Raw genomic sequence first — 13,010 nt, forward strand, 5'->3', positions numbered from 1 at the left:
TTTTTCAATTATTTTTGAAAATTCACAGATGCTTTTCACTCAGTGAATTAGAAGTTGTATTTTAGCAGTACTTTAAAAGTTCCTTATCAGTTAATATATCAAACCTTTCCAATTTTACCACCGTTCCAGGATTCTCCAAAAGCCCAGCCTCGCCGGACCATAGAATGTTGTCGGACCAATCTGTGTAACCAGTATTTGCAGCCGACACTTCCTCCTGTCGTCATAGGTAGGTCATGTGCCTGTGGCTTGAGCTGTGGTGCGGCGCCCTCTGACAGAGGTGGCGGCCAGGGCTGCTCACTCACTCTCTGCCTCTGTCTGTGTGGCAGGTCCATTTTTTGATGGCAGCGCTCGGTGGTTGGCCGTGCTCATCTCCATGGCCATCTGCATAATCGCTATGATCATCTTCTCCAGCTGCTTCTGTTACAAGTAAGAAGATACTTGGTTTGGTTTGATGCAGAATACTTTCTAATTATGTAGAATACTTTTTAATTATATTGATGCTTATTTTAAAACTATTGCAGAACCACTGATTGCTGTAGGTGATTCAGAAACTGTTAAGTTTGGATTCTCCTTCAGTTAACTAGACTAGTTTTCTTAAGAGGAGAAAAGATCTTACTGCCAATTAATTAATTGGACACAATTTTATACTTATATATTCCTGCACATTCGCAATTTTGTTGTGAAATAGTTTTGTTCTGTCTGAATTTTTATACCCTACCCCTAGAAACCAGTTGCCTGATACTCTTTAGTAACTAACAGCTTCAGAATTGTGTGTACTGGGCTGGGGGTTTAGCTCAGCGGCATAAGCGCCTGCCTGGCAAGCAGGCAGTCGTGAGTTCGTTCCCTGGTACCGATAAAAAGGAAAAAGACCAAATAAAAAAAAGAAAAGAATTGTGTGTACTTAGTGAGCTTAGAAGACAGTTGCCAGAAAGAAGAGCAGTAGGTGAGACAGGCCCAGCCCAAAACAACTCCATTAATAAAACATTGTCATAATGGGATAACGAAGCGATGTCAGCGAAATAGACAAGCAAGATTAGTGTATTACAAAGGTTACGTTGCAGATCACTGAGGAGAGCCAGGCCTGCTGGCTCACACCTATAATCCCAGCGCTCAGGAGGCTGAGGCAGGAGGATCCTTGGGAGTCTGAGACCAGCCTGGGCTACAAAGCAAGTTCAAGGCCAGCCTGAACTGCACAGTGCAACTCTGTCTCAAAAAGTCAAACAAAATGCAAAGTAGGTTTCTCCAGATCACTGAGGAGAAAGATGTGTTGTTCAATAAATGGATTTGAGACTTGCCACTGATAAATGGGGAATGGGGTTGGAACAGTTCTTGCCCTGAAATAAATTTGAGTCAGGTCAGATTATGCATGTATATAATAAAATGAATCTCAGAGGTTGGAAGACTTTTTGAGGCTGACACAAAACTTGGAAGCAGCCAGGAAGGTAGCTCGGTGGCACCTTAACCCTGGCACTGATTCCCAGTGCGAGAGAGAAAGGAACAAAACTTGGAAGCAGATAAATACAGTAGAGAGGCAGATGGGGTAGATGGATAGATAAATAGATAAAACAACATTAGCTAATAAAAATAAAACTCTGCTATGTACAGGTACGACGGTGTACACTGTACTTCTAGCACTCTGGGAAGCTGAAGCAAGAGGGTTGCGAGTTCAAGCCAGCCTGTCACAAAATAAAACGTTTTAAAGGACTTGAGGTTCAGTCCCCAGCACCACCAACACAAAACTGCTGTGTGACAAAAACCACCACAAACAGCCAGATGACAGGCTGCAGGTCAAAAATACGGGTACCCTGTGCTGCGGAGTGTTTCTGCAGTACTCCTTCTCAAAATGTAGGTGTGTTCAGGTGCGTTCGTTATTCATGTCCCCAGACTGCAGCTGTAAACAGATGAAAACCTCCACAGCAGAAATGGGTGTGCTGTGCTGTGTGCCTTTCTGATGGTTCATACTGTAAGACTGAGGAAAACCGTGTCACAGCCTGGAGGACACCTTCCATGCCACTTGATCTGTGTTTAACTGTCAGGCCCCCCGAGCCTCTCCCTTCGGCCGAGGCATGAGTCCCTTCCTGAGGGATAACCAGGGTGTTGTCGGTCTTGAGACTGCTCGGTGTACGGCGGCATCCAGAGGGTGGACGATGGTGTGGGAAGCCCAGGATTTTACGGTTGCGGAACGTTAAGATACATTGCTTTCTGCTTTTTAAAAGACACTACTGCAAGAGCATCTCAAACAGACGCCGCTACAATCGCGACTTGGAACAGGACGAGGCGTTTATTCCGGTGGGAGAGTCTCTGAAAGACCTCATTGACCAGTCGCAGAGCTCCGGCAGTGGGTCCGGACTGCCCTTGCTGGTGAGTGGCGCCTCTGGGGGGGCGGGCGGCCCTGCACATGTGCCAGGCCCCCTTTTTCTCCGTGCCGTGCCGAGAAGGTGCATCCCGAATGCAAGGTGACATAAAGTTAGAAGTTTACCGCTGGGTACAGTAGCGCAGGCCTGTGACCCCAGGACTCTTAGCTGGGCAGGAGAATGGTGAGCCAGGCTGGGCTCCTCAGCCACTTAGCAAGACCCTATCTCAAAACAAGAAAGACAAAAAGAAAAAGCATGAGCCAGGAAAAGTAGAACAGGTCAGTAACAGACTCCAACGAAAGAAAGACATGTGATGTCAGAGGGCAAGAAGACTAGCTCAGGCCGGTGTGGTGAGGCGCGCGCCTGGAATCCCAGCTCTCGGGAGGCTGAGGCAGGATTGCCGCATTCAGGGCCAGCCCGCGCTGTGTGGCAAAAGCCCGCCTCCAGAAGCGGGGTTGGGGAGAAGGTTAGGTCAGAGAGTCTTAGATGAGTGCAAGAATTAGCCCCCAGGTTTGCCGTCAGCCTTTGGATAGACAGCAGGAGGGGTCCAGCGTAAGAACCTCTCTGCATTTGTAGATTCAGTTGGGTGGCTGAAGGAAGTGTAATTTTGGGGATGTAGAGGGTTACTGATCTCACAGGCTCCTGGGTGTGGAGGTGGGCTCTGGGAAGGACTCGTACCCCATTGATTTTTAATGGACTTCATTAAAAGTGAATATCTGCCACCCAGAGTAGACCCTCAGGAAATCCCAAGCGTGGTGTAAACGGATGCAGGCAGTGGGTGAGTGTGTCAGGCTGCGGAGTAAAGTCGTCACATGTAATGTTGGGTGGATATACACTAGCAGAAGACGGTTAGAAATTCACAACGTGATAGCATGTTCATCTTTTTACACATGTGTGCCTTATTTCACTAATGAGCATGGTCTCAAGTTGCATCCATTTACCTATAAAAGTCTCCAGTTTATCCTTCTTTATGATTGAGTAGTACTCCATTGTATAAAAATGCCACATCTTTTTTTTATACATTTCTCAGTTGATGGGCATTTGGGTTGTTTCCAAGATCTGGCTATTACAAACTGTGGTGTTATAAGCATGGATGCACGTAGATCGCTGTGGTGTGATGCTTTTAATTCTTTTGGAAAGATGGGGCATACCTGGGTCGAATGGCACCTCCAGTTCTAGGTTTTGAGAAGTCTAGTGGTACCATTTTAAATGGCGTCAAAAGCAAGAAATATTTAAGAATAGGATTAAGAAATGTACGTAAAATCTGCACATTGGAAATTACATATATTTTTGTGGATGGGGTCCCGGGAATCAGACTCCGCACTTTTTGCTTGCCAGGCCTGCCTATGCTGCTGAGCCACCTCCCCAGCTTGGGAATTACAAAATAGTGTTAATAAAATCGTAAGCAAATAATGACGCGTATCCTGTTTATGACTCAGGGGACCCTGTATTACACGGTCTTTAGTTTACCTCAAGTTTGCTTGTGGTTTCTTTTTGTTTGTTTGTTGTTTGAAACAGGGTAAGGCTTTCTAGTTCAGACTGCTTTGAATTCACTATGGAGCCCAAACTGGCCTTGAACTCACAATGATCCTCCTGCCTCAGCCTCCTAAGTGCTAAGATTACAGGCGTGTGCCACACACCTGGCAGTTTCGTTTTCATACGAATAAATTTTGAAGAAACCGATTCTAAGATTTATAGGAAAATATAAGGCGAGCTTTTGACTTGTCGTTAGCAGAAGGTGGAGCAGCACAGAATCTGGGAAGGAACAGGCGGTTGTGGGTGCGAGACTTTTCTTTGTAAACAGAGATAGCAAAGTAACTGCCTCCCGGGAGAGTGGGAGCATGGGGGACTCAGGTGTCCGTTTGTTAAAAGGCAGCTCTCCGCCTTAGCCCGCGGCTGTAGAAAATTGGCTTATGGGGAAATTGACCTAAATGTGGGCCCATTTATCCCAAAGACTGACACTATTTTAATTTTTGCCTGGAATTTCTGTACGTTACCTAGAAAAAGTCACAGAACAAGAATTTGAAAGTACTGATTTCTTATGTCCCATTGTGATGGGCATTCCCGAAGTGAATCACTAGCATTGAAGGGTTAGATTCTAAACTGTGGGAAGAAGATGCTGGAGAAAACACCTGTGACCTTGAGTTGCGTAAAGGCTTCTTCTTTTTTTTTTTTTTTTTTGTCTTTCTCGTTTTTATCGATACCAGGGATCGAACTCACGACTGCCTGCTTGCAAGGCAGGTGCTTATGCCGCTGAGCTAAAAAAATCCCCCCGCCCCATAAAGGCTTCTTAGCGCACAAAAAGTATGCGCATCAGTCAGCAAAAGTTACAGTTCTGCACAGAAGAACTTAGGGGGGTGAAGGAACGGCTGGGACGGCAGAACAGATCTAATAAAGGACTCGCCTGCGGGCCATGTCGGGAACCGCACACTCAGCGGTGAGAGCGGCCCTGTTCAGAGGCTGAGGCGGCAGACAGATGAGGGCATTGAAGGCTGGCTGAGTGCCGTGAGACCCAGCTGACCGGAAAGCTGGGCCTTTTCTCTGTGGCGCTGAGGATTGACCCCAGGCCCTTGGCAGGGAGCTGTACTGCCAGCTCTTCTCTAGTATTTGTTTTGAGCTAAGTCACCCAGGCTGGGCCTGCACTCACCACCCTCCTGCCACAGCCTCCCAGAGTGCTGGCTTGCAGTCATGTCACTCTGTCCAGCCTGTATGAGTTGTGTAAGGGGACTCAGTCCTTCTGCTATTTATCCAACAAGTACCAAGTCCACACAGAGACCCAACGGTGCTCACAGCAGTGGCATGCATAACAGACATAGGTTAGAAACAGGCCGAGCCGGGCATGGCGGTGCACGCGTGTAACCCCAGCAGCACTCGGGAGGCCGAGGCAGGAGGATCGCCATGGGTTTGAGGCTAGCCCGGGCTACAGAGTGAGACCCTGTCTCAAAAAAACCAGACGGACAGCAGCAGCAGCCCCACAGTGCATCCGCTGGCAGGTGGGTAACGAGAGGACACAGGCTGCAGCAGCGCAGGTCTCTCAGGAGACGGGCCAGCCCCTGATGCCTGCCGCAGCCGCACAGGCCACTCCAGCCCTTCCTGCTCTGGGTTGGGAGCCAGACACAGAGGCTGTGTGTCACGCGTGCCTCTTTCTGTGACTCTCCAAAAAGAACAGGACTGTAGCGGCCGAGATCGGGCCGGGAGGGTGGGGACTTTCTCAGGGGATGGAATTGGTCTGCATCTTAAATGCGGTGCTGGGGGTGCAGTGACTCACACCTGTCATCCCAGCACTTGGGAGGCTGAGGCAGGATTGTGAGTTTGAGAGCAGCCTGGGCTACAAAGTGAGGTCAAGGGCAGCCTGAACTGCAAAGTGACACCTTGTCTCCAAAAAGGAAAAAAAAAGATGATGATGATTACATGCGGGGCGGGGGATCCAGTGGCCCTGTTTACCAGCATGCGGTGCACTGTCCTCAAAGAGGGTGAATGTATATAAGTCATTCCTTGATAGTCCATTAAAGAAGATTGCCAAAGGTGGTGGTGCGGGGCCTTGCACAGGCCCGAAGTGCTGGGCGCTGCACCCGAGTGCCGGGCCCTTGCCCCACACAGCGCTGCCGCTGTGGTGCTTACTGCACTGATGTGGGCAGCACCAGAGGCCAGTCTCAGGTCCGTCCTCGTGTTCCCTGGTGATGCCTGGCCCCAGGTGCGAGGAGACGAGAGTGAAGTAGCCAGTGTCAGCGATGCACAGGAGGACGCGGTGCGGCCGGTGGGGCTGGACGGAGCTCTGGGGTGCAGGGAAGAGCAGGGGGTGCAGCCAGCAGTACGAGCTGCCATGCTGGACGCCACAGCCGCCTCCGGCTTCCTGGGGCTGCGTGAGCCGCGTGGAGCCAGAGTGTGCAGATCAACAGCTTGCGGGGCTGCGGGGAGTGGGGCTTCCCAGGACAGCCAGAAAGGGCGCTTTGGGTTTTCATTGAGGCCACAGTGTTCTATTTTGTCCTGTCAAGGTCCAGCGAACTATTGCCAAACAGATTCAGATGGTGAGACAGGTCGGGAAAGGCCGCTATGGAGAAGTGTGGATGGGGAAGTGGCGCGGAGAGAAGGTGGCTGTCAAAGTGTTTTTCACCACGGAGGAGGCCAGCTGGTTCCGAGAGACGGAGATCTACCAGACGGTGCTGATGCGCCACGAGAACATCCTCGGTGGGTGCCCTGCGGGCTGGCGGGCTAGCAGGCTGGCGGGCGGGAGCATCGGGCCCCGCGCTGTCCAGAGCCCGGCTGCACGCGTGCCCAGCCTGCACACGCAGGCTGTTGGCCTTTCATGAGGCCACGCCTGAGCAGGCGCCCCTCGTGCTCTGGGTTTAGTGTGCACCCTTCCCACCTAGCCCGCAGCGGCGGTGAGTCGGTCCATTGATGGCAGCGGCAGGGCCGTGCGTGGGTCCGTTGTCGGAGTTTTCCTTTCCACCACCACTTCCCTACCCGACCTTCCAGAGTGCTCTCAGCCGCCAGGCCAGGAGTCCAGCTCCGGCTGTGCTCGATGGCGGCCTGGGGGGCCTGTGTCCACGCTGCCACGTTACAGGGCACGGCTCAGGACCAGGGCCTGCCGGGCTCTGCTGTGCCCCCGCGGGGTCCCAGTCAGTGTTGCAGCCACACAGTGCTCCCTGACCGCTTCTGGTCCAGTTTTCCACTAGATGCTTGTGAGGTTGCAAACGTTATGTGGGTTACTACAGAATATGTCCTCCTTTCCTTGGTCATGGCATTGTATTATAAGTGTGTTGCAGAAGTACAATATGTGTGTACACATGCGCATGCATGTTTATGGTAGAAGTGTGTATATGCGAGCGTGTGTGTGGTAGAAATAGTGTTTAGTCAGGAGATTCTGCCAGGCAGAATGAAATTACTGCTGTGTGTACCCGCCCCCTCACTGAGAGCTGCCCCTTCCTCCGTCCCCACAGGGTTCATAGCCGCAGACATTAAAGGCACGGGGTCCTGGACGCAGCTCTACCTGATCACTGATTACCATGAGAACGGGTCTCTCTACGACTTCCTGAAGTGTGCCACCCTGGACACCAGAGCCCTGCTCAAGCTGGCTTACTCGGCTGCCTGCGGCCTGTGCCACCTGCACACAGAGATTTACGGCACCCAGGGGAAGCCTGCGATTGCGCATCGCGACCTCAAGAGCAAGAACATCCTCATCAAGAAGAATGGGAGCTGCTGCATTGCTGACCTGGGCCTCGCGGTCAAGTTCAACAGGTGGGCGGTTCTTTCCCCACTGCTCTGAAGTGATTTTCATCCCTGCCTGTTCCGGGAGCACACCTGAAATCTCAGCTGCTCGGGAGGCTGAGGCAGGAGGGAGGATCACAAGTGTGAACCAGCCTGGGGATAAAGCCCCCAGGTGGCATGGTGGGTGTGCATCCCGGAAGCACACACAGGTCCGTGCACATGCAGTGCATTTGCAGTCAGGACAGTGCAGTTCTCTAAGAGTGTCAGTGCTCGTTACGTGGGATGTAGAGATGCGTATGCGTAATTCTTCACTGCCGGCCTCTTCCTGGCGTGGACGGCTTTTCTCCTTCATGGATATAGCTCTGCCTCGTTTGCTTTTGTTTTCCTTGGCAGCAGTGGGGAATGAAGCCAGGCCCAGGACGGAAGAGGCAAGCACTCTGCTCCCAGCTGTGCCTCAGCCCTTCTGTAGATTCTGTTCTGAGTGGCCCAGGCTGGCTTCAACTTGGGGTCCTCCAGACTCAGCCTCCCACGCAGCTGGGATCCAGGCTGGCACTGGCAAGCCTGACTTCCTGCATTCTTTTTAACAGATACAGAGTTTTCCGTCATACAGATGTGCTATAAGCTGTTACAGGTGACCCATTTAAGGGCGGTTGCGGTCGTCTGCAGGGTGTCTGTCACATGTATCCTCACGGTAGCTCCCTAGTGAGGAGCTGCCAGGGCAGTGGGGATGCGGAGCGTGGTCCACTGCGGTCACTGCTTCCAACAGTGTGTATCAGGAGGCCTGCGCCCTTCTAATGGGGACAGCAGAGCCGTTTCTCCTCGGTCTTTGATTGTTGTCCATTTTGAAAGGCCATTAGAGGGCTGGGATGTAGCTCGGCAGCACAAGCGCCTGCCTGGTAAGCGTGAGGTGGTGAGTCTGCTCCCCAGTACCAAAAAGCAAGCGAACAAGCAAAGCGGTTCGGGTCAGAGAGGTTTAGGGACTCGGGATGCCATTCTAGACCATCGCTCCAGTGCGCAGCTTTGCCCCGCAGCGTCCGCCAGCTCTGAGCACCCATGTCCCTTGGCCTCCGTCTCCTCAGGTGTGGGTGGCAGAGCACAGCCCTGCCCCCGAGTCCCAGCCAGTGGACAGGTGACCACGTGGCGGCCTGGTGGGGAGCCTGCTCGAAGCAGACCCACCTTGCTAGAGGAGCACAGTGCCCACAGGACGGTTCCGCTTCCCGTGGGTCTCCTCGCTCCTCGGGTACACTCAGAGTCACCCCCTTTCTTGGAGCCTTGGTCTTCCTGGGCACTAGTGCTGCACACCCACGTGTGCCCTGTCATGACATAGGACGGCAGAAGTGCATGTGCTTGTCAGTCTTCACCATGGACCGTGTCCCTTCCCATTGCAGTGACACCAATGAGGTGGATGTGCCCTTGAATACCAGGGTGGGCACCAAGCGCTACATGGCCCCGGAGGTGCTGGACGAAAGCCTGAACAAGAACCACTTCCAGCCCTACATCATGGCCGACATCTACAGCTTCGGCCTGATCGTCTGGGAGATGGCCCGCCGCTGTGTCACAGGAGGTAAGGGCCCCTCGGCCAGCCCGGCCCTGCGGGAGGTGTCCCTCCTGTGGGACACCTCGCCTGGGCTTGAGGGACAGGTTCCGCGTGAATGCTGTCCCCTGACGAACAGTAGACACGTGGAGAAGCCCCACGGATCAGTGGAAGCTGCCAGTGGCTGGGCTGGTGGCGCAGCCCGTGATCCCGGCACTCAGGAAGCTGAGGCAGGAGGGTCACTGCGGTCAGGCCGGCACAAACTGCACAGGGGGGCCCTGTTTCAAACCCCCACTCCCAAAAAGTAGGAACGATTCCTTCAGTAGAGGGTCGGATTAAGGTTGGGATTCTTCTGTAAGGAACTGTTAGTAGCCCTTTGCTGATGGACACGGGGCGCTGGGCCGGTTCCCTGGTGGAGGGGCAGGGTAACGGGGCGGCAGAGGACAGCACAGCTGTACCATGAGGGGCCCTGCGCCTCCCCGCAGGCATTGTGGAGGAGTACCAGCTGCCGTACTACAACATGGTCCCCAGCGACCCGTCCTACGAGGACATGCGGGAGGTCGTGTGTGTCAAGCGCCTGCGGCCACTGGTGTCCAACCGCTGGAACAGTGACGAAGTGAGCAGCTCTGGCCGGCCGGGCGGGTGGGCGGGCGGCCCAGTGGGGCCCTGGCTCACGCACTCTGTTCCCCCAGTGCCTGCGCGCCGTGCTGAAGCTCATGTCCGAGTGCTGGGCCCACAACCCGGCCTCCAGGCTCACCGCGCTGAGGGTCAAGAAGACGCTGGCCAAGATGGTGGAGTCCCAGGACGTGAAGATCTGACGCCCGCCCGACAGCCACAGGCTGCTCACGCTCCCCTGCCGCGTCCTGAGGGACGAGGGGGCCCCTCGGCCTTCCCACGCGGACAGCTTTATTCGAAATACGGTTTTCCATGCCTTTTTTAACTGAGTTTTTATGCGCTGCGTCAAGACTCCGACCCTGACCCTTACGTCTCCAGTCCCGCTCTGGGCACGGAGCTGCCTGTCCTCCAGTGGTGCTTTCTGTGAAAGCCGTAGCGCGCTTAGGGCTCAGCCGCGCGCCTGCCTCCTGGGAAGCGCAGTGTCTACTCTGCCTCTGTGTCGCGGCCTCCCCTGGGGGGTGCCTACTGCCCTTTGCGGCCCGCTGCTGCCCGTCCTGGAATGCAAAGGAAACGGTTCACGTGCACACAGGAAGAGGCCGGGGCTGGTGGCTTTGCGCTTTACAAACGCATTACGTGGCCAGGGGTGGCCAGTGGGTCCAGGCCGTTTGTCTCGCAAGTGGGGCGGCTTCCCAGCAGTTTCCTCCGGTAACGTAACAGTTACTGTAAAGGCCAAAAGAATGAACGTGTCTGCACGTTTGGACTGTGTCCCTTTCTGCTGCCACCCCCTTCCTTTTTTGTAATTACTGTTTTCGTCATGCAGTGCATCCTATCCAAAGTAGAGCTCCAGTGCCACGTACACGTTGATGAAGCAGCTGCTCCTGAGCAAAGTGATCGCTGCGTTTGGCAGCAGTGTAAGTGCCTAAACCATGTCCGCGTTCTGTGTGCACAGGGACTTTTAAAAGGGAAGTCATTTGTGTCACGTGTGCGGTGCGCTCCTCCCTGGCCGTGTCCATCAGCCCGCAGCAGCCGCCTCGAGGCTGCGCCACCCGCCTGTCCTTGAGGGCAGTGGCATCTGTGCGGACGATGCCATCTCAGCTGTCTAGAGACACATGTGTCGGCTGGTAGAAGCCACCGGTACTCTGCAGATGTGCAGACACCTGAAGCGCGGAGGTGGCGTTTCTGGTCCCTGACTGGTGAGGAGGAGGAGGACAGCAGTGCGGAGTGTTCCGTGCTCCTGTCCGCGCTCTGGGGCTCTGACCGCCACAGCGACACCAATCTCTGCTAGAGGCCTGGTGCCCCCCGAGGGACACTGAGAACCTGAAGCTCACGTGCGTGTGTCACGCCTTTGAAATGCTCCACTGGTTCCCAGCAACCAACTCAGAAAGCGTCGTGAGGCCAGGCAGGTGCAGATGGGCGGAGCCAGCGCGGGTCCCCACCAAAGCCGTGGCTCACTTGAGGCCAGAAGGGCGGCCGATGTCCTCACCCCGGCCTCACCAGGTGGAGGCGTAGCTTCCTCTTGTGTTCACCACGCTCCCTCTAGCAGGTTCCGTTTGACATGAGGGTGAAGCCGCTCAGGTGACCCTGCCTGCCCTCCTCCCTGGGGAGCAGTGGGGCACTGGGATCAGAGGCAGCCTGACTGGGGCCGTTAGCCCGATTCCTTTTCCCTGGGTGGACTTGATCTTGGAAGTCACTTGCCCCTACTGAGGAGCACACAGGAGGAGGCGCACAGCCTTCCTCTGAGCGCCGGCGGCAGGCATGTGGAGGCCGAGGGGCCACACGAGGTCGCCGCCCTGAGTGTCTGGAGTGAACGTGGCCGAGGAGTGGCATCAAGAGTGACCCTCAGCAGTGTGGTCAGTGAACGCGTGTTCCTCAAAAAGCAAATGCCACCATGTTTGTAATTTTCAGATTTTCCTCTAAAAGCGTTGCATGGGATGTAAGTGCCCTCTTAAATTGGGAGTTCACGGGTAAGTGAAGTGCTCCAGTCCAACACACACACACACACACACACACACACACACACACACACACCCCACCAGGAAGCCTGGCCGGCTGCCCGAGTGTAGTGTAAGGGGCCAGCATTCATGGTGGAGGAACTCTGCGTGTGAGCTTTCACGCTGGCCGGCAGGGCCTGCGTCAGAGGCGCTTGCAGGGCCCCGGCCTTCCGCCTGGACCAGCCCACTTGCACCCTGACCATGCCGGGGAGCCCTCCGTGCAGGGCAGAGTCCGGCCCACAGCCGGGGCCCACCCTGTGTCCAGAGCGCGGCTGAGCCAGGAGCCAGCTGCCCGCCTGCTCCGTTGTGTGCTCCTGGGTGTGCCAGGCTTTTTGTGTAGCCACTTAACCAATGCCCAGTTCCTTGTGTCCGGCTGTTGCCCTGGTCAGAATGAAAGCCTGGGGTTTCCAGGGTGGTGCATCTCTGAGTCAGCCGAGGTGACCCTGCACCTGAAGGATTTAGCTCGGGACCCGTCTTGTAGGCTGAAAACCTTTCTTCCCGGGTGTGCTCCGGAGCCTCAGAGGAGCACTGAGGGTTCAGGGCCAGCCTGGCCTCCGAGGTGCGTCCCAGGCTGCCTGCGCTCCATCTCGAGACCCTGGAGCAGAGAACAAGACGACGAACGAGGCCAGGGGCCCTCCGTGGGGCTCCCCTGAGGGGACGTGTGCTCGCACGTGTGCGGAGGTGGGCCGCGTTGCAGTGACCTGAGCCGTGTCTGCGCTCTGCTGCGGTGGAATAACTTGAGCTCTCAGTGCCCTTCCCCTCCCCACCGAAAGTGTAGTATATGTTGTATAAAATGAAAATATCACAGCTAGTTAGGGAACTGTACATAGACATTGAAAAGGGTACAAAGCAGTCTTATTATGCAATTGTAAAACGCCAGACATCAGATTGCTCTTTGATACCCAACACACTAAGTGTATTTTGTACAGCATCTGCTTTAAAGGGTGCCTTACTCGGTTTACCGCTGACTGCTCTGTCCTCCATACAGATGATGGCCCGTGTATCATTTCTAAGTAAATAACCTTATTTTAGTACACCGGGGTGCTGTGTTTTGTGCTGCTGTTCTCCCCCTGTGCATCTGAGGCCCCGGGTGAGAGGGCGGCAGGTGAGCCCTCCCCCAGTGCCTGTGACCCGGGGCCCAGCCACACGCCCAGCCCTGGGCAGGAGCGCAGCGCTCGGCCCGCACCGGAGGAGGCTTTGCCTTTTATTCCAAAAATTGTTTTTTTATTAGAAAAATTTGGAAAGACATAGGAAAGAATACAGAAGCAAATAAAGTCAGACCGTCACCTCCAGACATGACCGCCCCTT

At 54.6% G+C, this 13,010-nt stretch overlaps 1 protein-coding gene across 1 annotated transcript in view; it reads left to right on the forward strand.

Moving 5' to 3' along the window:
• The window catches only part of Bmpr1a (bone morphogenetic protein receptor type 1A), a 118,054-nt gene extending 105,318 nt beyond the window's left edge, over positions 1-12,736 (forward strand). The window contains exons 6-13 of the mRNA XM_063233740.1: positions 130-226; positions 327-426; positions 2,217-2,361; positions 6,350-6,542; positions 7,295-7,592; positions 8,951-9,126; positions 9,582-9,712; positions 9,789-12,736. Of these exons, the coding sequence (XP_063089810.1) occupies positions 130-226; positions 327-426; positions 2,217-2,361; positions 6,350-6,542; positions 7,295-7,592; positions 8,951-9,126; positions 9,582-9,712; positions 9,789-9,914 (1,266 nt within the window). The 3' untranslated portion in view covers positions 9,915-12,736. The remainder of the gene's footprint in view (positions 1-129; positions 227-326; positions 427-2,216; positions 2,362-6,349; positions 6,543-7,294; positions 7,593-8,950; positions 9,127-9,581; positions 9,713-9,788) is intronic.
• Positions 12,737-13,010: the final 274 nt, after the last annotated feature.

The sequence above is a fragment of the Cavia porcellus genome, unplaced genomic scaffold (genome assembly GCF_034190915.1).
Source record: "Cavia porcellus strain 051 isolate PalLab524CR breed Dunkin Hartley unplaced genomic scaffold, mCavPor4.1 scaffold_23, whole genome shotgun sequence".
In the NCBI taxonomy this organism is placed as follows: Eukaryota; Metazoa; Chordata; class Mammalia; order Rodentia; family Caviidae; genus Cavia; species Cavia porcellus.